The 26,619-nt window shown below is 46.1% G+C and overlaps 1 protein-coding gene across 1 annotated transcript; it reads left to right on the top strand.

Moving 5' to 3' along the window:
* Positions 1-31: 31 nt before the first annotated feature.
* LOC116991863 (CD209 antigen-like protein C) lies at positions 32-15,434 on the top strand. Its single transcript, XM_033050838.1, has 6 exons — positions 32-110; positions 4,038-4,109; positions 8,689-8,757; positions 10,802-10,947; positions 11,754-11,863; positions 15,184-15,434. The coding sequence occupies exons 1-6, from the start codon at positions 32-34 to the stop codon at positions 15,311-15,313; spliced, it is 606 nt and encodes a 201-aa protein (XP_032906729.1). The 3' UTR covers positions 15,314-15,434.
* Positions 15,435-26,619: the final 11,185 nt, after the last annotated feature.

The following is a 26,619-nucleotide window of genomic DNA, read 5'->3' as shown; positions in this document are numbered from 1 at the left end:
TTAACACAGGCCAGATCTTCCAGCCGAGAACATGGAACAAATGGAAATTTATGCAAATACTAGAACGTATCGCGTCGCTAAGAAGAATGGAGACGAATCTGAGCCGGAAGGTCTGAACCCAGGTTTCATCATTATGTTTATAATATAGCAATGTTACAAAATTTTGAGATTTAAAAAATCAAGTCTATAATTTATCCCATCAGATAAAGCATAAAAAGAAGTTTAATTTGACACCTAATTCACTTTCATATCTTCAGTATTAAAAAAGTTATGGCCATTTTCATACTCGGAAATTAGCATCTTGTTCCCTATTGCTTTTCCATTGACTTAGCTCAAAAGCTGTGATCGCGTAGTCAAAAGCCCATAACTTTCTTAAAAATTAAGAGAACTGAATGAAATTTTCAGTTATTGTAGATTGAAGCATTCTGAAATAAATATGAAACAATCTTACTTGGATGACCTGAAATTAAAGCATATAGTTAGCTAATTACCCAATTGTAGCTAATTACAAAAGTCAATTTCGAGATCTAAACATCTATCCATTTCTTAAGAAATGGTTAACATTTTTAAATAGCCAAAGTGTTCAAACAACATTCACACAAGAACTCACAATAACATGATTTTGAAATCTCATTGTCATGAATTTATAGGCCAAATGGAAGGAATTTAATGTTTAATTCCCATAAATTAATGGCCATTTTAATCATCTTGCGAGTGAGATTTTGTGGAATGCAATCGTTTGGAAGGTTGAGGATGCGGTGAATTTAAACCCCATATCGGCAGGAAAAACACTGCCGGTTCGTATGGGGCCATAATCACATTTTCGCCAATGAAATTTGGATTAAAGTAATCCTAAAAAGCAAGTTTATATGCAAAATATACGACGTACCTTTATGTTTTGTCCCCTACGTAAGATCCGTCCTGATGTCGGCGTTGACAGCGTTAGAAGTCGCTTTTTTAAATTTTACTCCAGCGATTAAATTATCCTGAGGTTTTTTTAAAAACTTCCGAGAACAGCAGTCGGAAAGAATTTTCCGCATCTGCTAGCAACCCGAGAAAATATATCTCGGACAGGCAGGAGAAAACGGCATTTTAACCCCCCCCCCCCCCCCCCCCTCAAAGGCGCCAAAGTCGCGCACACGGCCAGTGGCAGAACTGCAGCGCCGCTGAAGGTAAGTTTTGTAACATCGCTATATAATATATTAAATGTTTCCTAGTTATCCGTGTTTTCCAGTTCAAATGAATGGGCTTGAATTAATTACACTTTCAGCGTAACAAACGGGGAGGGGGGGAGGGTCGGAATTAAACTGCAGGGAGAGGAATTGGGCAAAATGTTGAAGAAAAAGAGGAATAGACATATACATAGAAAATAGGTGCAGGTGTAGGCCATTCGGCCCTTCGAGCCTGCACCTCCATTCAATATGATCATGGCTGATCATCCAACTCAGTATCCTGTACCTACTTTCTCTTCATACCCCCTGATCCCTTTAGCCACAAGGGCCACATCTAACTCCCTCTTAAATATAGCCAATGAACTGGCCTCAACTACATTCTGTGGCAGAGAATTCCAGAGATTCTCCACTCTCTGTGTAATGTTTTTCTCATCTCAGTACTAAAAGATTTCCCCTTTATCCTTAAACTGTGACCCTTTGTTCTGGACTTCCCCAACATTGGGAACAATCTTCCTGCATCTAGCCTGTCCAATCCCTTAAGAATTTTGTAAGTTTCTATAAGGTCCCCCCTCAATCTTCTAAATTCTAGCGCGTACAAGCCAAGTCTATCCAGTCCTTCTTCATATGAAAGTCCTGCCATCCCAGGAATCAGTCTGGTGAACCTTCTCTGTACTCCCTCTATGGCAAGAATGTCCTTCCTCAGATTAGGAGACCAAGACTGTACGCAATACTCCAGGTGTGGTCTCATCAGGACCCTGTACAACTGCAGTAGTACCTCCCTGCTGCTATACTCAAATCATTTTGCTATGAATGCTAACATACCATTCGCTTTCTTCACTGCCTGCTGCACCTTCATGCCTACTTTCAATGACTGGTGCACCATGACACCCAGATCTCGTTGCTTCTCCCCTTTTCCTAATCGGCCATGGATGGGTGAGTTTTGTTGATTCTTCCCATTTGAGCTTAGCGTATGGAGTGAATGATGCTTTAGTCTGCAGAAAGACACAGAATGCTGGAGTAACTCAGCGGGTCAGGCAGCATCTATGGAGAAAAGGTGTTGGTGACGTTTCGGGTCGAGACCCTTCTTCAGACTTCAGCTTTTCTCTGGTGTGTAACTTGCACCAACTCCACTCACTACTCAGGTCTATGCCCAGCCTGTTTTACGTAAAGATTAGACAAAGGAAGATAAATATTTTTGTCAGTTGATAATTGTGTTGTTGACAATATCCGTCGGCTCTGTTGGCCGTCGCCAAGTTTAAACCGGGACAAGGATTAGTACATTTTCCATTGGAGGAATCAATATTTTGCTTTCAGTGATTAGTTTAATTTGCACTTTGCAGAACATTGGCCCCGAAGAGCAGATACTGCTCGACAAAATCAACAACCCAAGATTATCTACACTCTCCTGGGTATCTGCGTCCTGGTGTCCGTTCTGTCACTTGTTCTTGCGATTGTACTGAGTAAGTTTAAACATTGACAACTGTTCTGTAATGTAAATCTAAAAATTAAAATTGACAATGGTGATAACCCTCAGTAAGTCAGGCCGTATCGTAATGTTTCAGATCTGAGATCATTCGTTGGGGGGGAGGGGGGAAGGGGAGGGGGAAGGGGAGAGGGGCGGAGGGGGAGGATGGGGAGGGGAAGGATGGGAGGATGGGGAGGGGGGTTGTGGGGAGGGGGGGGAGGGGGAGGGGGAAGCAGGAGGGAGCGGGGGAGGGGGGGGGGGGCAGGAGGGAGGGGGGAGGGGGGAGGAGGGAAAAGGGGAAGGGGCGGGGGGCGGGGGGGCGAATGGGATAATTGTCAGCTGTTAATTGGATAATAATAATAAAATGTCCTGATTTTGTCCAATTAACAGCTGACAATTATCCCATTCCTTAGCTTGCATCTGAGTAAAATTCATTTCAAAACGCATTTGTGGTTTACGATTATTTAAATGGTAAATGTAGCTTCAGAAGCATTTTCTTTTTGCATGTTAAAACCCACCTGAGAACCATGGAAGCTTTTGCAATTTTAATGATGGATTTTTCACTTTTAAAACTTTTTATATAACAAATGAATAAAGATAAAACATAATGCCTTACTTTTGATGGAATGCAGTGAGCAAACGCGATAATTCCCGATATTTTCTATCTTTATATCTCCACGGCGAATGTCCGCTAACCACTTCCGCTGTTGTTGCCCCTTCAGCTCCCTCTTGTCTTTACCTTCGTTTTTCTTTATCTTCTGGACGCTAAAGTAAGATAACTGTGTCTCGCGGTCACCCCGACTGGCGCAGTTATTTACAGCTCAAAAACAGGCCGTTTTCGTGGTTTTTAACGGGTTTGAAAGTCCGCGTTTCCAGCATCAATAACATTCACCGGAAGTGACGTTTGTACCCCACGTGGGTGAGGATCTATGATCCAGTGACCTTTCGTGAAATCACCCTACACCAAAGGCAATGTGGTTTATTTGAAAGCACGGGTCAATGTGCCGTTTTCTTCTCAGTTGCTCGTTTTCCTTTCCTTTCCGGATTTCCCATAACATAAGCGGTAGTATTCGAAGACAAACATCCGACAACCCGGCAGCTGCAGTATGGAACTAATTTGAAGCAGGTGAATTCGGAGAAGTGGACAGTCCTGAACGTTTTTAAGATATCCCGGACCTCTATCCCTGTTTGTTGTTGCAACCAGAAATGTGTTTATAGCGGCAAGGAAGAGGAAGGAATGACGTATCCTAACATATCCTAACTGGTGGTCAACAGAATTCATGCAGAATCTCCCATTTCTTTCATTCACCGCCTCGAATAATGGGCATCAAGTTGCTGGAGATGTTGTGGGGCCAAATTATATCGAACGTGTGATATTCACATTTTCGTTTCTATTTCAGTGGTACAGGTGGGTGAAATGAAGAGGTCAGATGCTGGCTTACGGATGGAAATTTCCCAATGGAAGAGCAATGGTGAGTGTAATAATCTAATTTTGACAGATCTCTGTAATGTAGACATCAAATCTCACCTTCTCTATCCCGATAGATCTGCGGATCAATGTGTCAATTGTCCCGAGTGTGAAGGGAATAATGTTGTGTCATGCCCCCCCCCCCCTTCACGTGAAATCACGTCCATACTTTGTCAGAGATATAGAGTGATGCAGCGTGGAAATAGGCCCTTCGGCCCAACTTGCCCACGCCGGCCAACATGTCCCATCTACACTAGTCCCACCTGCCTGTGTTTGGTCCATATCGCCTCCAAACCTGTCCTATCCATGTATCTGTCGAACTGTTTTTTGAACGTTGGGATAGCCAGACTCTGCCTCACAACTTCCCCTCATCCGTAATCCCCATCTATCCATCCACGACTGCCAATTCCCTTAATCCTCAATTGGTCAAATCGGAGTAATTTAGCAGGTTAGGCAGCATTTGTGGAAAAAACACCTAAGTACCATTTCGAGTCCAGACATCTTGAAGCAGCTTCTTACAAGCTGCGCCACCTGCTGGTTCCTTGACTGAACGGCAGTCCTCTACAGCTCACATCTCTCGGATAACAGCGGCCACTGGCGACGACGATGATGCATAGCAGCTACTGGGCATTTGCTCATCATCTGATGTCCAGTCCCGGTTCACAGAGCCGCAGGTTATTCTGCTGTGCTTGGCGATTTTCAAGAGTATAGATCATACTTTCAATGCTCGAGAGTGTGGGCCATACATTCTGAGGACAAGGAGTTTGATGTTCAAATGGAAGTCACTTTGACTGTGTCTGGTCCATAACCCTCCGAATTTGTTGTATCAATTGACCTGTCGAGTGGTCTATTAAATGACGATATTCAATCAATCAATCAATCAATCAATCAACCTTTATTGTCATCTTGCAAGCAACAGTTTACAGTGCAAAATGAAAAGACGTTTCCCAGGGAATAGCGGAGCATCGCACATGAAATTTAAAACATTTCACCCATAATAACACTAAAAACAATCCAGTCCCTGATGGAACAGTATAAATAGTTAAAAGCAGGTAAAACACAATGGTAAAATACAATAACCCAATCATAAAAATGTCCGGGGCAGCTGATTTGAGTGGCCAGTGCCAGTTATTAAAGTGGCCAGTGCCAGTTATTAAAGTGGCCAGTGCCAGTTATTTAAAGTGTCCGTGCCAGCCGCAGAATCAAGTGACTGTGAGTACAGAGTGACTGTTTAGCAGCCTCACAGCCTGTGGTAGGAAACTGTTTAGCAGTCTTGTGGTCCGGGCTTTGATGCTTCGATATCTCCTGCCTGATGGCAGGAGATCCAGGTGTATGTGGAGGGGGTGCAGTTTGTCCTTAGCAATTCTCTGAGTTTTTTTCAGACAGCGGCTCTGGAACAGTTCTTGTACCGAGGGTAGGGAGACGCCAATGATCCTCTCTGCTCCCCTCACTACCCTCTGCAGAGCCTTCCTGTCCGAGCACTTGCAGGTGCAGTACCACGTATTTATGCAGTACGTGAGTACAGACTCCACCGTACTCCTGTAGAAAGTCCTGAGGATGTTGGTGGGGAGTGAGGCCTGTTTTAGTTTCCTCAGGAAGTGCAGTCGCTGATGGGCCCGTTTGGCGGTCCCAGGCGTGTTCCTGGACCAGGTGAGACTGTCTGTAATTTGCACACCGAGGAACTTTATGCTCTCAACTCTCTCCACTGTAGTGCCACTGATGTTGAGGCTGCGCCCTCCTGAAGTCGACAACCATCTCCTTCGTTGTGTCGACATTTAATTCGTGATTATTTTTGCCGCGCCAGTCCACTAGTTGTTTTACTTCCTCCCTGTACATTGATTCGTCATCTCCGCTGATGAGTCCCACCACTGTTGTGTCATCCGCGAATTTTATGATCTTATTGTCCCTGAATCTGGCAGCACAGTCATGTGTGAGCAATGTGAACAGCAGCGGGCTGAGCACACAGCCTTGAGGGGAGCCGGTGCTCAGCGTGATCGTGCCTGAAGTGTTCTGACTGACTGCGGTCTCTCTGTCAGAAAGTCCAAGATCCAGTGACGCAGGGTGGTGTTGAGGCCCAGCAGGGTTAGTTTCTCCACAAGTCTCTGTGGGATGACGGTGTTAAACGCTGAGCTGAAGTCAATGTACAGGATTCTGGCGTATGTGTTTTTATTTTTCAGATGCGTGAGTACTGTGTGCAGCGTGGTAGAGATGGCATCCTCTGTAGAACGGTTGGGGCGATAGGCAAACTGGAGGGGGTCTAACGATGAGGGGAGGCTGGCAGTAATGTGGGGTTTCACCAGGCGTTCAAAACACTTCATTATTATTGGGGTCAGGGCGACAGGGCGGTAGTCATTTAGGCAGGCAACCACTGGTTTCTTCGCTATGGGGATTATCGTGGAAGTTTTGAGGCATGTGGGGACAATGGCTTGACTAAGGGAGATGTTAAAGATGTCTGTTTGCACATCTGCTAACTCCTCAGCACATTCCTTGAGCACACGTCCTGGGATGTTGTCGGGTCCAACTGCTTTCCACGGGTTGACCTTAGACAGGATTCTCCGTGTGTCCATTGAGTCTATGGTCAGGACTGGCTGGTCGGTTTGTAAGCAGGGGCTTGCTCTCCCCTTGGGTGTGGTCTTTGCTGCATCAAAACGTGCAAAGAAGTTGTTCAGTTCATCTGGGAGAGAAGTGTCCGTGTCAGTTACCTGCTGCCTTGCCTTGTACCCCGTCAGTGTTTGGATTCCCTTCCACATCCTCCTGGTGTCTCCTGTGTCACAGAGGTGTCCCTGGATTTTCCCCGCGAAGGCACGTTTCGCTGCCCTGATTCCTTTTTCCAGTGCAGTCCTGGTAGATCCAAGAGCGACGAGCCCTCAGCAGCGAGCGCACCTCTGCTGTCATCCATGGCTTTTCGTTTCCACGTGCAGTGAAGGTTTTCATGATAGTGACATCCTCGGTGCACTTAGCAATGTAGCTGGTTACAGTTTCTGCGTACTCCTCGATGTTGATGAGGTCATCATAGGATGTTGCTGTCCTGAACACATCCCAGTCAGTGTGCAGGAAGCAATCCTGCAGTGCTGAGGCTGCTCCCTCTGGCCAGACCCTGGTGTGTTTTCTCTCCGCTCTGACTTGTTTTTGCAGAGGTCTGTAGGCTGGTGTTAAAAACACTGAAATGTGGTCCGAGTGGCCCAGGTGAGGGCGTGGGGATGCCTTGTAAGCCTCTGGGGTGTTGGTGTAAACCAAGTCCAAGATGTTCTCTCCCCTGGTCTCAAAATCCACATATTGCTTGAATTTTGGGAGCACAGTCTTAAGGCTGGTGTGATTAAAATCCCCGGCCACCACAATGAAGCTATCAGGATATTTGGTCTGGAACTCACTGATGGCGTCATGCAGAGCTCCCAGTGCTTCGCTGGCCTTAAAGGGCTTTCTCACGGTGCGACCTGAAGCAAGACTTAACACGAGTTTAACATCGCGGGAACCTCTGCGATAGCAGCACGGCATTCGTGGACCACCGAGGACCTTCGTGGCGCTAACGGCAGGTAGTCGTCTAACTTTGTAAGGTCGGGAGAAAATTCAAACATTTTTGAATTTCTCCAAGAGTGACTTGAGCAGCGTTGCAACATTGTATGAACGCAGATGCCAGTGCGATATCCGTGCGATATCCATAATGACTCTTGCGGGTACCGTGGGAACTCCTGCGAACGGTAAACCCGGAAGCTTGACAGAAGGGACATAAGGTGAGTAAAAAAGGTGGTCTCAATATCGCCAATGGACCATGTGTCCATCGAGGACGTCCCACCTAATTGTCATTGTTTGAGAATATTTTTCACAGTAAAAAGACTTGCAGAGATGCCTCTCAGAAAAGCGCAAAGAAAGGGGCCAAAGAAAGTCAGAAAGCTTTTAGCCATGCAGGTAAATGAGGAGGAAATTCAGCAAGAGAGACAGATGGAGAGGCAAGAGGAGATGCCAGAGATACCACTGCCTGTGGGCTCCTTGGAGCAGGGAGAGGGTGATCAAGGTGGATTTGAGATTGCCTCCCCAGTAGTGAGTATCTATAACAATATAGTTTATGTACAGGATAACAATTTAATGTTATCCATGATTTTAGATTTCTTTTTGATAACTATACAACTTACTCTTTAGATGTGAAACTTCAACCTGAAACCCGGCCACTGAGCTGCTTAAGCGCCGAATATTTCCTGTAACTGGAAAAGAAGGCAACAGATTAAATAGTTTCATGTTCCACTTAACAAGAGTTTAACATCGTGGGAACCTCTGCGATATCCACGGGTTTACCGTTCGCAGGAGTTCCCACGGTACCCGCAAGAGTCATTACGGATATCGCACGGATATCGCACTGGCATCTGCGTTCATACAATGTTGCAACGCTCCTCAAGTCACTCTTGGAGAAATTCAAAAATTTTTGAATTTTCTCCCGACCTTACAAAGTTACACGACTACCTGCCGTTAGCGCCACGGAGGTCCTCGGTGGTCCACGAATGCCGTACTGCTATCGCAGAGGTTCCCACGATGTTAAACTCTTGTTAAGTGGAACATGAAACTATTTAATCTGTTGCCTTCTTTTCCAGTTACAGGAAATATTCGGCGCTTAAGCAGCTCAGTGGCCGGGTTTCAGGTTGAAGTTTCACATCTAAAGAGTAAGTTGTATAGTTATCAAAAAGAAATCTCAAATCCAAGCATTCATATGGGGAAATGTCTAATTGGTGATATTGAGATGGGGGTCGCTGCAACAAGCACTTTCTCTCCCCTATTCTTCTGGCTACCAGGAGTACCAGGCTTTCCTGCTACATTGGTAGCGTTGGGATATGAAGAGGCGGAGGCAAATCATTATGTTTCGTCTACCACAAACGGTCCTTTTCAACGCACGCGATAATCTACGAAAATGATTGTGCTCATGTACACTATGTTTCCATTTTTAATGTTACCCTTGTAGTTTTTTATTGCTTTCCCAAGTCCAAATAATATGAGTATAATACAGGGCCTGTCGCACGAGCATGCGACAAGCGCGACCAAACCGGAAGTGGGGGACGCGCGGAGGTCGAGTGATCCCCGTACAAGTTGACGTGAATTTCGAGCGAAGTCCGCGGGGTTCGCGCTAGGCGTACGCCATCAAGACGCTGCGTACGGCGTCGAGGCGGTGCGTACGGCGTCAAGACGCTGCTTACGGCCTCAATGCGGCTGCGGGCCGACAGGCCGTCGCCGCGCGGAATTTTTGAAGACGCTCAGCTTTTCGGAGCCCCGCGCGATGTCGGGACCAGCTCCGCATAACTCCATACGGCTCCGGCGATCGAAGTGGGACCGGCCCCGCGAGGCCGTAAGGCTCAAGCGACCACGTTAGGTTGCGCTTGCCGCATGCAGTCGCATGCTCGTTGGATAGGCCCTTTCTTTACAGTGCCAGAGACCCTTGTTCCATCCTGGCGGCGAGTGCTGTCTGTACAGAGTTTGTATATTCTCCCCGTGACCTGCCTTGGTTTTCTCCGAGAGCTTCTGTTTGCTGCCACACGCCAAAGGTTGGAGGTTATTTGGATTGGTAAAAATGTAAAAACATGTCCGTAGTGTGTGCAGGATAGCGTTAATGTGCGGGGATCGCTGGGCGACGCGGACTACGTGGGCCAAAGGACCTGATTCCCCGCTGTATCTCTAAACTAAACTAAACAAAATTAAAATCGCTCTCCAGCCCGTGAGAAAATCTTTCACACCTGATCTCTGTTTCCAGCTGGTTGACGAATTTTCTGTTTGTCCAATGACTGATAGTGATATTCCTGGATTATAATATTTATCGTAAGTCTTTTGTTTGGGGCCAACGTTACCGTTTTGTTGAATTCTACTTGGGAATATCAAGTGCATTGCCTTCAGAGAGACCGTCAGTTCATTTAAAATAGAAAAACTCCATCATGTTGGTCAGTGATGATTGCCTCTGACATGCCTCGAGTGCCTTTCTGCAGGCAACCCGGATCATGTGCATAGCATTGATATTTCTAGAGACTGACCCTACCATTTTAGTTGAGTGCAGAATATACAACGCGGAAACAGAGTCTCTGAGAACACTAACGCAGTTCACAGGGAAAATTTTCAAACTCCGTTCAGACAAGCACCCGTAATCAGGATCGAACCCGGGACTCTGGCGCTGTAAGGTAGCAAAACTACCGCTGCGCCATCGTGCCGGGATAGAAACATAGAAAATAGGTGCCGGAGGACGTCATTCGGCCCTTTGAACCAGCACCGCCTTTCATTGTGATCATGGCAGATCGTCCCCAATCAATAACCCGTGCCTGCGTTCTCCCCATATCACTTAATTCCACTAGCCCCTAGTGCTCGATCTAACTCTCTCTTAAATCCATCCAGTGATTTGGCCTCCACTGCCCTCTGTAGCAGGGAATTCCATAAAAGGTGTAATGTGGAATTCATTGTTTTGGTGCTAACTGGTGGTGACCTCTTTGCTCGTGTTTTAGTGTGATCATATTTCTCACACGTTCCCCAGTGTCTCGCTCTTCAGTACGTGAAACCGTGATCTGAAATAGGCGTTGGTTTAGTCCAGGCGAATGTCTCGATTGTTAAACCCAGAAGCACGGAACCGGCAGATGAGGCCCCCCCCCCCACCCCCCCCCCCCCCCCACCCCCCCCCCCCTCGTCGCGCTCCTCCAGATATTGTCTCTGACATTTACTTCCTTATCTTCACAGAACTGCTGAGTTGCCCTCACGGATGGGTCAACTTCAAGCAAAGCTGTTATCTGTTTCCTTCAAGCTCACATACCTGGGAGGAGGCCCAGAAATCTTGCATGTCAGCGGACGCCCACCTTGTTGTCATTAATAATGCTGAAGAACAGGTAGGCGTTTATCCGTGATCCCGCTTGACGGCAACTTTGCCTGCTCAGCGGCGTTGCCATCCACAAAGTTTAGTTTAGTTTAGAGATATAGTGCGGAAATGGGACATTCGGTCCATCGAGTCGGCGCTGACCTGCGACCCCCGTACATTAATGCCCCTGTCCCACTTAGGAAACCTGAACTGAAACCCCTGGAGCCTTTGCGCCCCATCCAAGGTTTCCGTGCGGTTCCCGGAGGTTTTTGTCAGTCTCCCTACCTGCTTCCACTACCTGCAACCTCCGGGAACCACCTGCAACCTTCGGGAACCGCACGGAAACCTTGGGTGGGGCGCAAAGTCTCCAGAGGTTTCCGTTCAAGTTTCCTAAGTGGGGCAGGGGCATTAACAACACTACAATTGGACATACAAGGCATCCATCGCTTGTAATTCTCATGATGCTACTCCGACCAGAGTCACTGCCCATGGAATCTAGGCCATGAGTTCTGACTGGCCAATGTTCACCCAGATAGCCATGTAGATTAAGACAGATCAGGAAATGACGTACATGGCGACCAGGTAATGTTCCTGCTCTCATTTAGGCCAACATTCTTGAAGCCCCCATCTTTGAGAACGGAGAAAACCTTACCAGTGGGGGCAGTACCAAACACTTCCCATATTATATCCCTCTCGCTTATACCCGAGGGACATACAGCTCTGTATACATAAATGGCTGAATGTCATAGAGCAGGTGATTGATTGTAGTGTTTGTCACTAATGCTGCCATGAACTGTTGTTCCCACATATATTAAAACATTTTCGTTTCCATGACAGGACTTCTTAAAGAAAAAAGATCGTGTCCGTCGCTGGATTGGTCTCACTGACAAAGCCTCTGAAGGTGACTGGCGCTGGGTGGATGGAACCGATTATAAATCCTTTGCAAAGTGAGTTACTTTCCAGTGGCACGTTCTATTTCACCTCTGCGGTGCTGAATGTGAAAGAAAAAACACAATGTGTCACACTGTCCCACACACACTATCCTACACACACTAGGGACAATTTACATTTATACCAGGTCAAATAACCTGCAAACCTGTACGTCTTTGACTGCATGAGGAAATCGGAGCACCCGGAGAAAACCCACGCGGTCACGGGGAGAACGTACAAACTCCGTACAGACAGCACCCGTAGTCAGGATCGAACCAGGGTCTCCGGCGCTGCAAGCGCTGTAAGACAGCAAGTCTACGTTGCGCCCAATGACAATCTCTCTATGACAATTTCTGAACCCAATCCTGAGCGCCAAACACAAGGCTCCAGATGGAAGAAACAGTTGGGTGATCCATTTTAATTTCTCCTGTAGTATCTCGCCATCAGAGTACCAGGATCAGTTTTGTCGATGTGATATTAGCAAGCAGACAAGACCAGTGGAGAGAGTAGCAAGGGAAAGGCTAATAATCCACACAACATCCCCGAGGTAATGCTGCTGACAGTTTCTCCATGTTAAGAAACACCTCCCACAAATTGTTTCTACGCATCTCCAAAACTGACAACATCTCACAACTTGCGGACACAAAGAACTGCAGATGGTGGAATCTTGAACAAAGTACTGGAGGAACTCAGCAGGTCAAGCAACATCTGTGGGGCGCATGGTTGGCCTGTCCATGTCCTCCATATATGCTGCCTGGCCCGCAGAGTACCTGCTGAAAAAAGTATCCAATTCCATTCACAGCTTATCTCAAAATGAAGCATAGGCTAACGTGGTAAGCAATGTTCATATCACATTGCAGCAGCAACAGAAACATCCATCTAAAGGCAACCTTCCCCCTATTATGAAGCTATTTATCAAACTCTGCCCCATCACCATTTATATTTTGGGAATAGCATTGACACACAACACACATGGATCGGCTGCATAAAACTATGGCTCCTTGAGCAAAATAGAGGCTGGATATTCCAACTAATTTAGACAGAAAAAGCTGGAGTAACTCAGCGGGTCAGCCAATATCTCTGGCGAAAAGGAAAAGATGACGTTGCGGGAAGTGACCAGAAAAGTAACCTATTTCTTTTCTCCTGAGATGTTGCCTGATCCGCTGGGTTACTCCAACTGTTTCTGTTTATCTTCTGTTTAAACCAGCATCTGCAGTTCCTTCCTACACATCCTGACTAATTTACTCGCCTCACAAGGTATTTTTCGCCGTGCCGAGGCACGACACAGGATCGTGAAGGTAAACCTCATATTTTGCTAAAGCTAATCCATCTGCAACTTCCCAAGGGAGAGCAACTCCACACATGATAGACTTCTTGGGAGGAAGCCAATAGTCCTCTTTCATCATTCATTTCCCCACTAAAGTTGCACTCTGCAAAGAATTTCACCGTGACTTGTCACATGTGGCAGTAAGTAAGTAAGTAAGTAAGTAAGTAAGTAAGTAAGTAAGTAAGTAAGTAAGTAAGTAAGTAAGTAAGTAAGTAAGTAAGTAAGTAAGTAAGTAAGTAAGTAAGTAAGTAAGTAAGTAAGTAAGTAAGTAAGTAAGTAAGTAAGTAAGTAAGTAAGTAAGTGAGTAAGTAAGTAAGTAAGTGAGTAAGTAAGTAAGTGAGTAAGTAAGTAAGTGAGTAAGTAAGTAAGTGAGTAAGTAAGTAAGTGAGTAAGTAAGTAAGTGAGTAAGTAAGTAAGTGAGTAAGTAAGTAAGTGAGTAAGTAAGTAAGTGAGTAAGTAAGTAAGTAATTAAGTGAGTAAGTAAGTAAGTGAGTAAGTAAGTAAGTGAGTAAGTAAGTAAGTGAGTAAGTAAGTAAGTGAGTAAGTAAGTAAGTGAGTAAGTAAGTAAGTAAGTAAGTAAGTAAGTAAGTAAGTAAGTAAGTGAGTAAGTAAGTAAGTGAGTAAGTAAGTAAGTAAGTAAGTAAGTAAGTAAGTAAGTAAGTAAGTAAGTAAGTAAGTTTATTGGCCAAGTATTCACATACAAGGAATTTGCCTTGGTGCTCCGCCCACAAGTAACAACATGACACACAGTGACAGTTACGAATGTCTCAGAAAACACTAAACATTAATAATAATAAAATTAATAATAATAAAATAATAAAATAATTAGGTAGTTGAGGCCAGTTCATTGGCTATATTTAAAAGGGAGTTAGATGTGGCCCTTGTGGCTAAAGGGATCAGGGGGTATGGAGAGAAGGCAGGTACAGGATACTGAGTTGGATGATCAGACATGATCATATTGAATGGCGGTGCAGGCTCGAAGAGCCGGATGGCCTACTCCTGCGCCTATTTTCTATGTGTCTATGTTTCTATGTTTATAAAACACCATTGATCAAGCATGTGAACCATCAAAATACCAGATCAAAGGGAGGCCACAGATTTTTGGCTGTTGAGTAGAGCAACTACTCGTGGATAAAAACTGCATTTATGTCTGGCTGTGGCAGCTTTGACAGTCCGGAGTCGCCTTCCAGAGGGTATACTATTCCATTCCACCCACACAACGCACCATATCTAGCTCCAAGCGTTATCCCAACACCAACTCCCAAAGCCCCTATCTCTATCTAGAGTAGTAAGAGTCGATGATCACCATTAACAACAGGTTTGACATCAGCATGCACTCCATCCTGTCTTGGACATTTATTACTGAGTGTTTATTGTTCCCGAACCAAAGCAAACATGTTTGCAGGATTCCTAGCAAAGGAACCGTCATGGTATTCACTAGAGCACTTGGTGAATCGCGGTGTCGTAGCGGTGGGGTTGTTGCCCCTGTCCCACTTAGGAAACCTGGACGGAAACTTTGTCAGTCTCCCTACGGGCTTCCACTACCTGCAACCTCCGGCAACCACCTGCAACCTCCGGGAACCGCACGGAAACCTTGGATGGGGCGCAAAGTCTCCAGAGGTTTCCGTTCAGGTTTCCTAAGTGGGACAGGGGCATTGTGCCAGAGACCCGGTTCGATCCTGACTGCAGGTGCCGTCTACTCGGTTGCTGCAGTTTCCTCCCACATTCCAAAAACGTTCAGGTTTGAAGGTTAATTGGCTAATTGTACATTGTCCTTAGTGTGTCAAATAGTACAAGCGTATGGGGGATCGCTGGTCGGCGCGGACTCGATGGGCCGAAGTGCCTGTTTCCGCGCTGTATCTCTAAACTAAACTAAACACGTAAAGATGGGAGAATAAATACTGATCATGCTAGCGGCACCATATCTTTTAACATGCATGCACAAATAAAGCTAAGTGAAATAGGAATCCTATTAACAAATTATATTTTCCATGGCCTTTTATCTTATAGATTTTGGAATAAGGGAGAACCCAATAATGAAAATGACGAAGACTGTGTGGAGATGTATATTGGTGGAAATTGGAATGATTTACCCTGTAACGGAACTTTGGGGTGGATTTGCGAGAAACCAGCGCAGTGATATCCCCCGTCGTGTCACAGTTGGTGCACAATGGCCAATGAACCAGTTTATCAACGTTGAGCGTGTAGCAGCAATATGATCGCGGAGTACGAGTATTTTGGGCTATGTGGGCTATGTTGGCATTTTGCAAAATGACCATCAAGTTATTCGCACCCTTTCCCTTTCCAATGTTGAACCATTCACTGATGGAACAGCTTCACTGCCTGGGCCTACCCATTCCACCTGAATGCCCCCCCCCCCCCCCCCCCGCCACACCACACCACCCACACATCGGGTCCTCCTTCGCTCTGTGAATGCTGTGCTTCATGCCAGCCACACTTGTTTCTTCAGTATACAGTATCTTCACAGCTCGAAGGTCTTCCACCTGCATCTCTTCTTATTCACAGCGAACTCCATAGTAGACAGTAAACATTCAGCAGAGGAATTAATGCGCTGGCCCTGCTTGTTTGTTGTTAAGTTGCTACGCAGATGTAATCACCCTGTCACTTTTTCGTGGCATCGCGAACTTTTCCAGCGGTGTCACGGTGCAGTTGTTACTTCATCGCAAAACAAATCTTTGCTTAACCTAAACCCCATATGCGTCATAATGACGGGCAATGCTTCAGGTCAGAATAAAATGTCCAGGGCTTGGTCAGTTGAGCGGACACATATCAAGTACAGCAAGTACATGTTAATACAGGGAAGAATGACATGGTACATTAGGGATGTGCAATAGGACAAAGGAATTGTTGTAGCGTAGGGATATGTCCACGTATCTTTGATATCTTTGAAGGTAGCATAGAAACATAGAAACATAGAAAATAGGCGCAGTAGTAGGCCATTCGGCCCTTCGAGTCTGCATCGCCATTCAATATAATCATGGCTGATCATCCAACTCGGTATCCTGTACCTGCTTTCTCTCCATACCCCCTGATCCCTTTAGCCACAAGGGCCACATCTAACTCCCTCTTAAACATAGGCAATGAACTGGCCTCAACTGCCTTCTGTGGCAGAGAATTCCAGAGATTCACCACTCTCTTTGTAAAAAATGTTTTTCTCATCTCAGTCCTAAAAGATTTCACCTTGATCCTTAAACTGTGACCCCTTGTTCTGGACTTCCCCAACATCGGGAATAATCTTCCTGCATCTAGTCTGTCCAACCCCTTAAGAATTTTGTAAGTTTCTATAAGATCCCTCCTCAATCTTAAGTACAAGCCGAGTCTATCCAGTCTTTCTTCATATGAAAGTCCTGACATCCCAGGGATCAGTCTGGTGAACCTTCTCTGTACTCCCTCTATGGCAAGAATGTCCTTCCTCAGATTAGCAAGTCAGGTTCATAAAATGGTTAAAAAACGAAAGGTGGGGCATTTTACCAACCTTGTCTGTAACGGTAGGATTGTACACCAGATCTGAAAGCATATAATCCACTGAAGCTTGTGTTTCTCCAAATTATACCCGGTTAACCTGATGCTTCTTCTTCTTGTCGAGTCCACAAACAAGATTAGAAGTTGATCAGCCAGAGCTGAACGCCGGCATCTGTATACAATGGTGCATGTCTTGCGCTTCTTGTGCTTCTTGCGCGTGGTGGCGGAAAGGTTGGTGAAAACAGGGCCGCGACGTGAACGCTCTTTCCTTGACCCCACCTGATGCTTATTAAAAAGGAACGTTGTATATCTAACTCTCTGATGCTCGCAGTCTTTTTCCGCAGTCGGGCATGTCGGAAGAGTACATTGAGATATTTGTTCCTAATGTCAATTTTCATTTTCCAAGGGGTTTATCCTAAGACACACAGAATTGCAGGTGCTCGAATATTGAGCAAACACTAACTGTTGGAGTAAGACAGAGAACCAGGCAGCATCTGTGGGGAGGGGGGGGGGGGAGGGGGCGATGGATAAGCGACTTTTCGGGGCGGGGCTCCTCTTCAGACTGATTGTAGTTGCGTGGGGGTGGGAGGGGGGAGCTGGAAAAGATGCGGGTGCGGCACAAAGCCTTGCAGTTGACAGGTAGGTGAATGCGCGGAGGATTTTTAATGGCAATGTGTAGGACAAAGGGTAGAGATGAAAAGGGGGAAAATGAGTTTCAGGTAGGAAATGAGGAACCGTGAAATGCAAACAATGTGGAATGGGGTATAAGTGTAAAGGGACGGGGGATAAGGGGTCGAGAGAGTGAAATACATGAGTGGGCATTGGGTTGGGGTCACGGGAAAGAGGAGCGGGGGCGGGTGAGGGATAGTTACCTAAATGTGGAGAATGTAATGTTGATACGGTTGGGTTGTCAGTTACCCAAACGGAATGCGATGTGCACTTTCTCCGTAAACGCAGAAACTAAATCTAGTAATATGTTTGTGTTTTAAGTTGGACAAAAGGTTTGTGTGTACAACAATGACTGTGGCTCTATGGCTTATAACAGGAAGGGTTAGTTTCTGGGCAGTGCAGATGTCTGTTGAGGCAGAGGAACTGAGGCTGCACATACACTGAGAATAGGTCTATCCATGAAACATTGTTCCATGAAATTAAAAGCACGGGTAAACGGGGTTGGTAATGTAGGAACTGGGTCCACTTGACCTCATCGACCAACATATTGAGGAAAGCTGTAGAGGCGCCCTGTTACAGCTGTACAGTACGTTACTAACGCCATATCTGCAGTAGGATGAACAATCCTAGTGGTCGTGCAACCGAGCGTATGGCATTAAGCTTGAGCGGGCGCCGGAAGGACATATGAGGATATTACTAGATCTGGTGGGTCTCACATACGGAAAGGCAGGATTAGGTGGGGATATCTATCTCTCCGAAGTCCAAGAGCCCAAGAACTAACCTTATAGAGGTTTATAAAATTACGAGGGGCATAGTTAAGATGAAATGCCACAATCGTTGCACCGGAGTACGTGAGTTAAAACTAGAGGAAATACATTGACGGTGAGAGGGGAACATTTAAAACGGGCCTGAGCGGGCGATCTTTTCAGGAAGAGCGCGGTGCGAATATGGAACGAGCTACCGGAGGAAGTGGCAGAGGCGTAATTGTGAGGGACAACTTGTTCTATTTGATCTTCCGTTTGTGCACGTCGAGTTGACTGCATTAGTCGAAAGAGGGCGGACCACGTGAAGGTTGCAATTTTCCACCGCCATAAAGGTGATGGTGAGGCTTCAAAGGCCGAGCTACCGGGCCGCTTTTTAATGTCACTTTTCACCTGGGACCCCACTAATAGTGGATGCACACACACCTGCACAGAGATTAGCAAGAAACCAAGCCTGAGAACACGTTTGGGGAAGTTATAACTGACAGATCCTTCTGGCTCCCCGATGTCTGGGCATTGACACTGGAATCCAGCATCTCGAAGCAGAAATGGTTGGATTTTAGTAATATCAGCAACTTCGTTTTTCCCCCACATAATATTGAAAGTAGGGCACGAGGAACTGTGAGGTCAGAAACGACAGATGCACTGACTCATTCTTATCAGTTCCTCAAATACCAGATCGTCCTGCTGAGAACATGGAGTTAATGGTCGACTATGAAAATATCACTTTTCAGGTGGAAGAGAACAATGTAGATGGATATCAGCCGGAACATCTGAAGCCAGGTGCTATCACTGAACTCCTGTATATCGTGCTTTCCCAGATCCGATGAATGAGCTGGAATTAATTACACTTTCTTTTTAATTAACCAGAGAAGTCGACAACATGGAAGTCGAAATGTTGAGGAGAAGGGAGAGAGATAAAAATGGTTGTTTGTCCTCTTTGTGTTAACGGGATCGAATGATGTTTGGGGTTCTTGTGTGTAAATTGCAATACCTCCACTACCTGTTCATGTCTATGTCTAGCCTGCCTTTGGTAACCTTAAAATTCCGGTGTTGACAACAACAATCGGCTCCTCTGGCTGCTGCCAAATTGAACCCGAGGAAGGTAGACAAAAATTATAATGCCCCTGTCCCACTTAGGAAACCTGAACGGAAACCTCTGGAGACTTTGCGCCCCACCCAAGGTTTCCGTGCGGTTCCCGGAAGTTGCAGGTGTTTGCCGGAAGTTGCAGGTAGTGGAAGCAGGTAGGGAGACTGACAAAAACCTCCGGGAACCGCACGGAAACCTTTAACGGGGCTCAAAGTATCCAGAGGTTTCCGTTCAGGCTTCCTAAGTGGGATAGGGGCATAAACTCAGCGGGACAGGCAGCATCTTTGGAGAGAAGGAATGGGCGACGTTCCGGGTCAAGACCCTTCTTCAGACTCGACCCGAAACGTGACCCATTCATTCTCTCCAGAGATGCTGCCTGACCCGCTGAGTTACTCCAGCATTTTGGGTCTAACTTCGATTTAAACCAGCATCTGCAGTTCTTTCCTACACAGCCATGATGCAATGACGGAGTAGACATGATGGGTCGAATGGCCTAATTCTGCGCCTTGATCTTGTGAATTTATGAGACTGCGCCGTTGAACGAGTCGTTATTTTGGTTTCACTGATGACCTCCACTTTCACTTTGCAGGACTTCGACTCCAACGACGAGATCCTGCTCGAAGAAATGTCTCACCGCTGATCATCTACGTTCTTCTGGGCCTCTGCATCCTGCTGTCCTCTCTGGCACTTGTTATGGCGCTAATACCGAGTGAGTTTAAACATTGAAACATTGTTCCGTAATGTCAACCTTGTGGCGCTATCTGGTGGCCGAGCCACTTTGGTCTCCAACCTTCGTTTGTCGAGCTCGAACTCTCGCGTGAACTGGCGTTCAACCAATCAACGCAGTCAATTGTGCAAAGATCTGTCGTGAGCTGCACCCGTCACGTGACCAACCACACAGAGCTAGACTTCACTTGGCAGCCATCGCTTTTGTACTAATATTCAACTGTGTGCTTAAATATTAAACGGGTGTTCATACGGCACGTGAACCTCTTCAATGTTTAACAGTTTAAGGATAAGGGGGAAATCTTTTAGGACTGAGATGAGAAATACATTTTTTACACAGAGAGTGGTGAATCTGTGGAATTCTCTGCCACAGAATGTAGTTGAGGCCAGTTCATTGGCTATATTTAATAGGGAGTTAGAAAGGGATTAGGGGGTATGGAGAGAAGGCAGGGATGGGATACTGAGTTGGATGATCAGCCGTGATCATATCGAATGGCCGAATGGCTCGAAGGGCCGAATGGCCTACTCCTGCACCTATTTTCTATGTTTCTATGTTTCTATCCCCATAACGATTTCATAACGGGTTGAAACGGGCCATCAAACTCAAGGAGATCTATGCCACTGCAATTCCCGCACCTGTTCTCCACAAAATAATGCTCTCCACCCCCTCACCTACTGCCCACCTCTCCCGGGATGGCTGGCACCTTAGGGAAATCGTTCTACTCTTTTGAAAGTCAGGGGAAGTGAGGGGAGAAATTGAATGCTCACCCCAAATTAAGTGCCCAGAGCCCGGGGAGCTGGGCGGGATCAACAATGTCCTGCTCTCCTCGTCTGAAAAGCGAGAGGACATGGGCTGCAAGGCGAGTTAAATACTTGGCTGCAAAGTTGGGTTGAAAGTGTGATATTGCGGGTGATGATAGAGGGTTGATATTTGGACGAATCTTCTAATAGGATGAATACAACCCAGATCCATATTGGGTGCACTGCTGTTTTTGGTTATTTATTTTTATTATGTAGAAAAACAACGTGGAAGCAGGCCCTTCTACCCACCGAGTTAAAGCCGGCCATTGATCACCCATTCACACTAGTTCTATGGTATCCCACTTCCTCATCCACTCCCTGCACTAGCAGCAGTGTGCAGAGGCAAACTAACCTCTATTCCCGCATTTCTTTGGGATGTGGGAGGAAATTTGAGCACCCAACGAAACCCATGCGGTCACAGGGACAAGCTGCAAACTCCCTATAGACAGCGTCCAAGGACAGGGTCCAACCCGGGGCTGTGCAACTGCGAGGCCGCAGCTGTATGAGCTGGTCACTGTGTCGCCGCACATTTACATAGTACCTAGCACGATTGGTAGCTTTGCTAATGACACTGTGTAATTGATGGTATAGTGAACAGTGCAGTGAGCAAAGTTATCTATGATTACAACAGGATGTGGGCCCACTGGACCAATGGGCCGAGGGAAGAGCGATGGAGATTATTTCACAAAGATTTGCGGTGCTGTGGTCTCGTAGAGCTAAACAGGACATGGCCAACACAGTAAACATTAGCGCCCTGGGGAGTTTTTAAAACGGGGTCCTCAGGTGCATGTACGGAATTTCACTCCATTGGACAGGGATGTTGAACAAGGCGTTTGGGGTTTCTTGCCTTGAGTGGTTAGGGTATTGGGTTCAGGAGTTATGGCGTAATGTTACAACCACACAAAACGTTGGTAAAGCCACATTCGGACAGTTCGGACAATGTGTACAGTCTGGTCATCCCGGCTTAGGGAGAATATCATAAAACTGTAAATGAATCGTAAATATTTGCGAAGATGTTACCAGATATGAATGGTTCGACCTATCCGGAGAAGTTGGATAGGCTGGATTTTCTTTGGTCTGTAGTGTAGGACTCCCCGTTGGATTGCAACCTTGTCGTGGTCGGGGAGCTTGTGTGTCTCAGTGACCCCTAGAGCTACGCCAGTGGTAGATTCGTCTCCTGTTAGGGTCTCCCATGCTGGACAGGTCGAAGGGTAGAGGCGAGACGAAGAGCGATCCACTGGTCCTCCAGGTTGGAGGTTGAGCACAGGGCTAACAACCCTGTCTCGTAAAACAAATATGTTACTGACACAGCAACTGAAGGAATCAACACTGCTGAGTGGAGGCCCTTCGTTGCTGCCCTGCATGCCAGGAGGCATAATAGGCAGTAGTAGTGTAGGAGTCTGGGAAATGACTGTAGGGGCCTATATATTCATAAAGAGCTTGGATAAAGTGGACGAGTTTAAGGCCAGAGTAAACGTTTTAAAACGAGGATGTAATTGAGGCCGGGACTTTCCCGACGTTTAAGAAACAGTTTGACAGGTACGTGGATAGGACAGGATTTGGAGGGAAATTAGGCAAATGCAGGTAGGTGGGACTGGTGCAGCTGGATCCATTAGGTTGCATCATCACACTCACCATTGCTCTTCCATTGGTAAATTTCCATCTGGAAATCAGCATCTGACCTCTTAATTTCCCTTGTCTGTGTCACTGGAATGGAAACATCGATTTGGTCATGAGATCATGTGACAGGAGTAGAATTAGATCATTCGGCCCATCAAGTCTACTCCGCCATTCAATAATGGGTGATCTATATCTCCCTCCTCACCCCCATTCTCCTTCCCCCCCCCCCCTCCCACCATAATATCTGACACCTGTACTAAACAAGAATCTATCTCTGCCTTACCAATATCCACCGGCTTGGCCTACACAGCCTCCTATCGCAATGAATTCCACAGATTCACCACCCTCTGACTAAAGAAACTTCTCATCTCCTTCCTGAATGGGCGGCCTTTAATTCTGATGCTATGAGCTCTGGTCCTAGACTCTCCCACTAGTGGAAACATCCTCCCCACATCCACTCTATCCAAGCCCTTCACTATTCTGTATGTTTCAATGAGATCTCTCCTCATTCTTCTAAAGGACCAGTGCCGATAAATGCACATCATAGGTTAACCTCCTCATTCCTGGGACCATTCTTGTAATCCTCCTCCTGGACCCTCTCACTGGTGCTCACATGCTGGACAGCATTCTCCTGCACCACATTCCACGGCCCATTATTCTGGGGCAGAGAATGCAGAAAGAGGAAGCTTTAGTTAGGATTTTCTCAACCCCTAGTTTGTCCAAGCTGGTCCATATCATCCATTATTCATGGTTTATAATATCCCTTTTATCTTGCAGAGAGCACGTGCCACATTTATTGATGATCAAAAAAATAATATACTCTATAAAAGAATCTTGATGTCGTTTGTAGAAACATCAAGACGATATACACAGTCGAATGGTCAATACAGTTTTAGAGGGGAAGGGTGAGATCAGACGAGGAAGGGAAATTAGAATTTCAGCAACCATGTTGGAAAAATACTATGGTTCGGCAGAAATTCGGATCTATTACTGAGAAAGGAATGTCTGAATAATTGGAGAAACGTGGACTGATTCGCGCATAGACATTATCTGTTCAGCTGTTGTCAAAGTCCGCAAGGGCTTGATATTCGTTGTCGTCGAAGTTTATGTCCCATTCTCTGAAGCTTTGAAGATAGGTTCTAAACTCTGGAGATCGCCCAAGCACATTAGAACAGTCTGTGGCTCTGTGTATCGGCGCTGTACGTCAGAGGAGGGGGAATTTCCCAGTGGCTATTGCATCAGCTTCTTGGGTCAACCCAGAGAGATGACCTGCAGAGGACTGCCTTTCGGTGGGGTCAGGTACTTTTCGGCACCGCTGTTTTTGATTGCCCCCCGTTTAATATAAATGTAGGTTTCTGTTTTCCCCTCTAAATTGTGTCAGGAATTTTCCTATACCAAAATAAAAATAACCAGCCGGTAATTAATCTTAATTCATCTAAACTTTCATCTTAATTCATCTAAATATATAGATGAATTGAAGGAAAGAAGCAACTAGTGGCGCAACTTGCAGGAACCTCCAATTACATGAAGGCTGAAGAAGAGCCCCGACCCGACATGTTGCCCAGCTATTCCTTCCACAAATGCTGCCTGACGTGCTGAGTTACTCCAGCACTTTGTGTTTTCCCCAACGGCATGAAGTTGCCTGGGGACGATGCACGTGGCAATCGTTGATGGACAGATAGGATTTGGGGATCAGATGTAGTGCAGATGCAGATGCTGGTTCCACATCCAATTACGCTGTCTCTGTCGAATGAGGGGATACCCCGAGGAGGCGGAGGAAGGTGCGCGCGTAACACGCGTTCAGCAGAACTACTGATTAGATGTAGGTTTAAGTTTATTACTATCATCTGTACCGAAATACAGTGGGAAACTGTTGCTTGCTATCCAATCAAACCACATAACACGTGTAAGAAAGAACTGCAGATGCTGGTTTAAATCGAAGGTAGATCCAAAATGCTGGAATAACTCAGCGGGTGAGGTAGCATCTCTGGAGAAAAGGAACGGACGACGTTTCTGGTCGAGACCCTTCTTCGGATAATACGATACGTGAACTAAACCAAGCCAAACACAATTTCAACAGATAGAGGGAAGGGAAAGCTGCTTCTTGCTAACTGTGTTAACTATCCTAGACTAAACACAATGCTGGTGTAACTCAGCGGGACAGGCGGCATCTCTGTAAGAAGGAATGGGTGATGTTTCGGGTCGACACCATTCTTCAGACTGATGAATTCTTCACATCCTCCTACTCACTGTGGCTGAATTCTTCAGCCGGTGCATTTCCTTCCTACACAGATTAACCTTTACGCCGTCTGAGGCACGAAATCTCTTTGTATGTAATATTCAAATATCCTCAAAATGGGGAGTAAATGTTGAATCAATTTAACTTGCCACAGTCAGTAGGAGGATGTGAAAAGTCAATATCTCCCAGCATTACTTTCTGTCAACAACGTCAGCAGTTGAATAAATGTGGGGGAAAGGGGGGGGGGGGGGGGGGGGGGGGGGGTTAATCTACGGACGAAGAGCCAACAGGGGTTGGGGAAAACGGCAGGTGATCAACAACAGGCCCCATCACCGATACGAAGACGGCAGAAAACCCCCACCTTACTTATTCCTTCATTGCTCCTAACCTCCGACAAGGATCGTGGAATAAGAGAGAACTTTGGAGAATAAAGCAGTTACGTGAAGGGTTAAGAGTGGAGGAGTGGGAGTGGGAGGGAACTGGTCAGTCTGTGATTTAGACCTTCATGATGGAGCATTTCTGATGGATTAGACACTGGGAACAGTCTATGGTCATTCCATGTAATTTCATATAACCGGACATCCAAATCTGCCAATGTACCGGTGGAATACAGGTGGGTGTCACATTGATGGCGCAAATAAATCTTTGTCCGTGTCACTAACGCGATGACATCTGTTCACGTGGGCTACTGTTATTTTATCGGGCAGGGTTATATCCGGAGTAACACAAATGTGGACACTTGGATAGGACTCCATGACTCTGCTGTCGAAGGAACCTGGCGCTGGGTAGACGGCACGGATTACGACACAAATGTCAAGTGAGTGGCGCTTTGAATCCCACGGTGAGGTACTTGCACTCGTGGTCCTTCAGGTCTGCTTGTATCTTATTTTTTTTTCAGAATAATGAGCATTATTTACAAGGTTGCCCTGCGCCGCTGACCCTCAGTTTCCAAGAAATTCCATCTTTTTGTTGCGGAGAGAAAAATTACATGAAGTGTTGGAGTAACTGAGCAGGCCGGGCTGTATCTCTGGAGATCATGGATAGGTGACGTTTCGGGTCGAGGTCCTACTTTTGACAGAAGAAGAAGAGTTCTCAAAATTTCCAAAGTTTGGACATTAGGAACAAAGTGGAAACGTAAGGTTAGTGGGAGGGCAACACGAGAAATACTGCACAAAACATTAAGGCCGGCACGGAGGCTCAGCGGTTGAGATACAACGACAGATATCCAGTTTCGATCCTAACTACGGGTGCTGTCTGTAGGGAATTTGAACGTTCTCCCCGTGACCTGCGTGGGTGTTCCCGGGTTCTCCGGTTTACTCCCACACTCCCGTACAGTGTTAAGTAGGCTAATTGGCTTGGTAAAATTGTAAATTGTCCCTCGTGTGTGTATATAGTGTTAATGTGTGTCGAAAGGGCTTTTGGCACATTGACCTCTATCAGTCAGAGTATTGAGTTTTGAAGTTGGGAGATCGTGTTATAAGGTTATATGTCAAAGGTGATGGGAGCAGAATTAGGCCATTCCGCTCATCAAGTATACACCACAATTCAATCATGGCCGATCTATCGCTCCCTCCTAACCCCATTCTCCTGCCTTCTCCTGGACAAGCTAGATGCAGGAAAAATGTTCCCACTGTTGGGCGAGTCCAGAACCAGGAGCCACAGTCTTCGAATAAAAGGGAGGTCATTTAAGACTGAGGTGAGCAAAAACTTTTTTTACCCAGAGAGTTGTGAATTTATGAAATTCCCTGCCACAGAGGGCAGTGGAGGCCAAGTCATTGGAAGGATTTAAGATAGTTAGATTGAGCTGTAGGGGCCAGTGGAGGCAAAGGATATGGGGAGAAGGCAGGCACGGGTTATTAATAGGGGACGATCAGCCATGATCACAATGAATGGCGGTGCTGGCTCGAAGGACCGAATGGCCTCCTCCTGCACCTATTTTCTATATTTTTATGTAACAATCTGCCAGAGGAGGTAGTTGAGATAGGGACTTTCTAATATTTTTTAAAAACAGTTAGACCGCTACATGGACAGGACAGGTTTGCAGTAGTGTAGCTGGG

This window comes from Amblyraja radiata, chromosome 35 (assembly GCF_010909765.2).
Source record: "Amblyraja radiata isolate CabotCenter1 chromosome 35, sAmbRad1.1.pri, whole genome shotgun sequence".
Classification (NCBI taxonomy): Eukaryota; Metazoa; Chordata; class Chondrichthyes; order Rajiformes; family Rajidae; genus Amblyraja; species Amblyraja radiata.
Note: the sequence above shows the minus strand (reverse complement) of the source record. Positions and strands in the feature narration are given on the sequence as shown.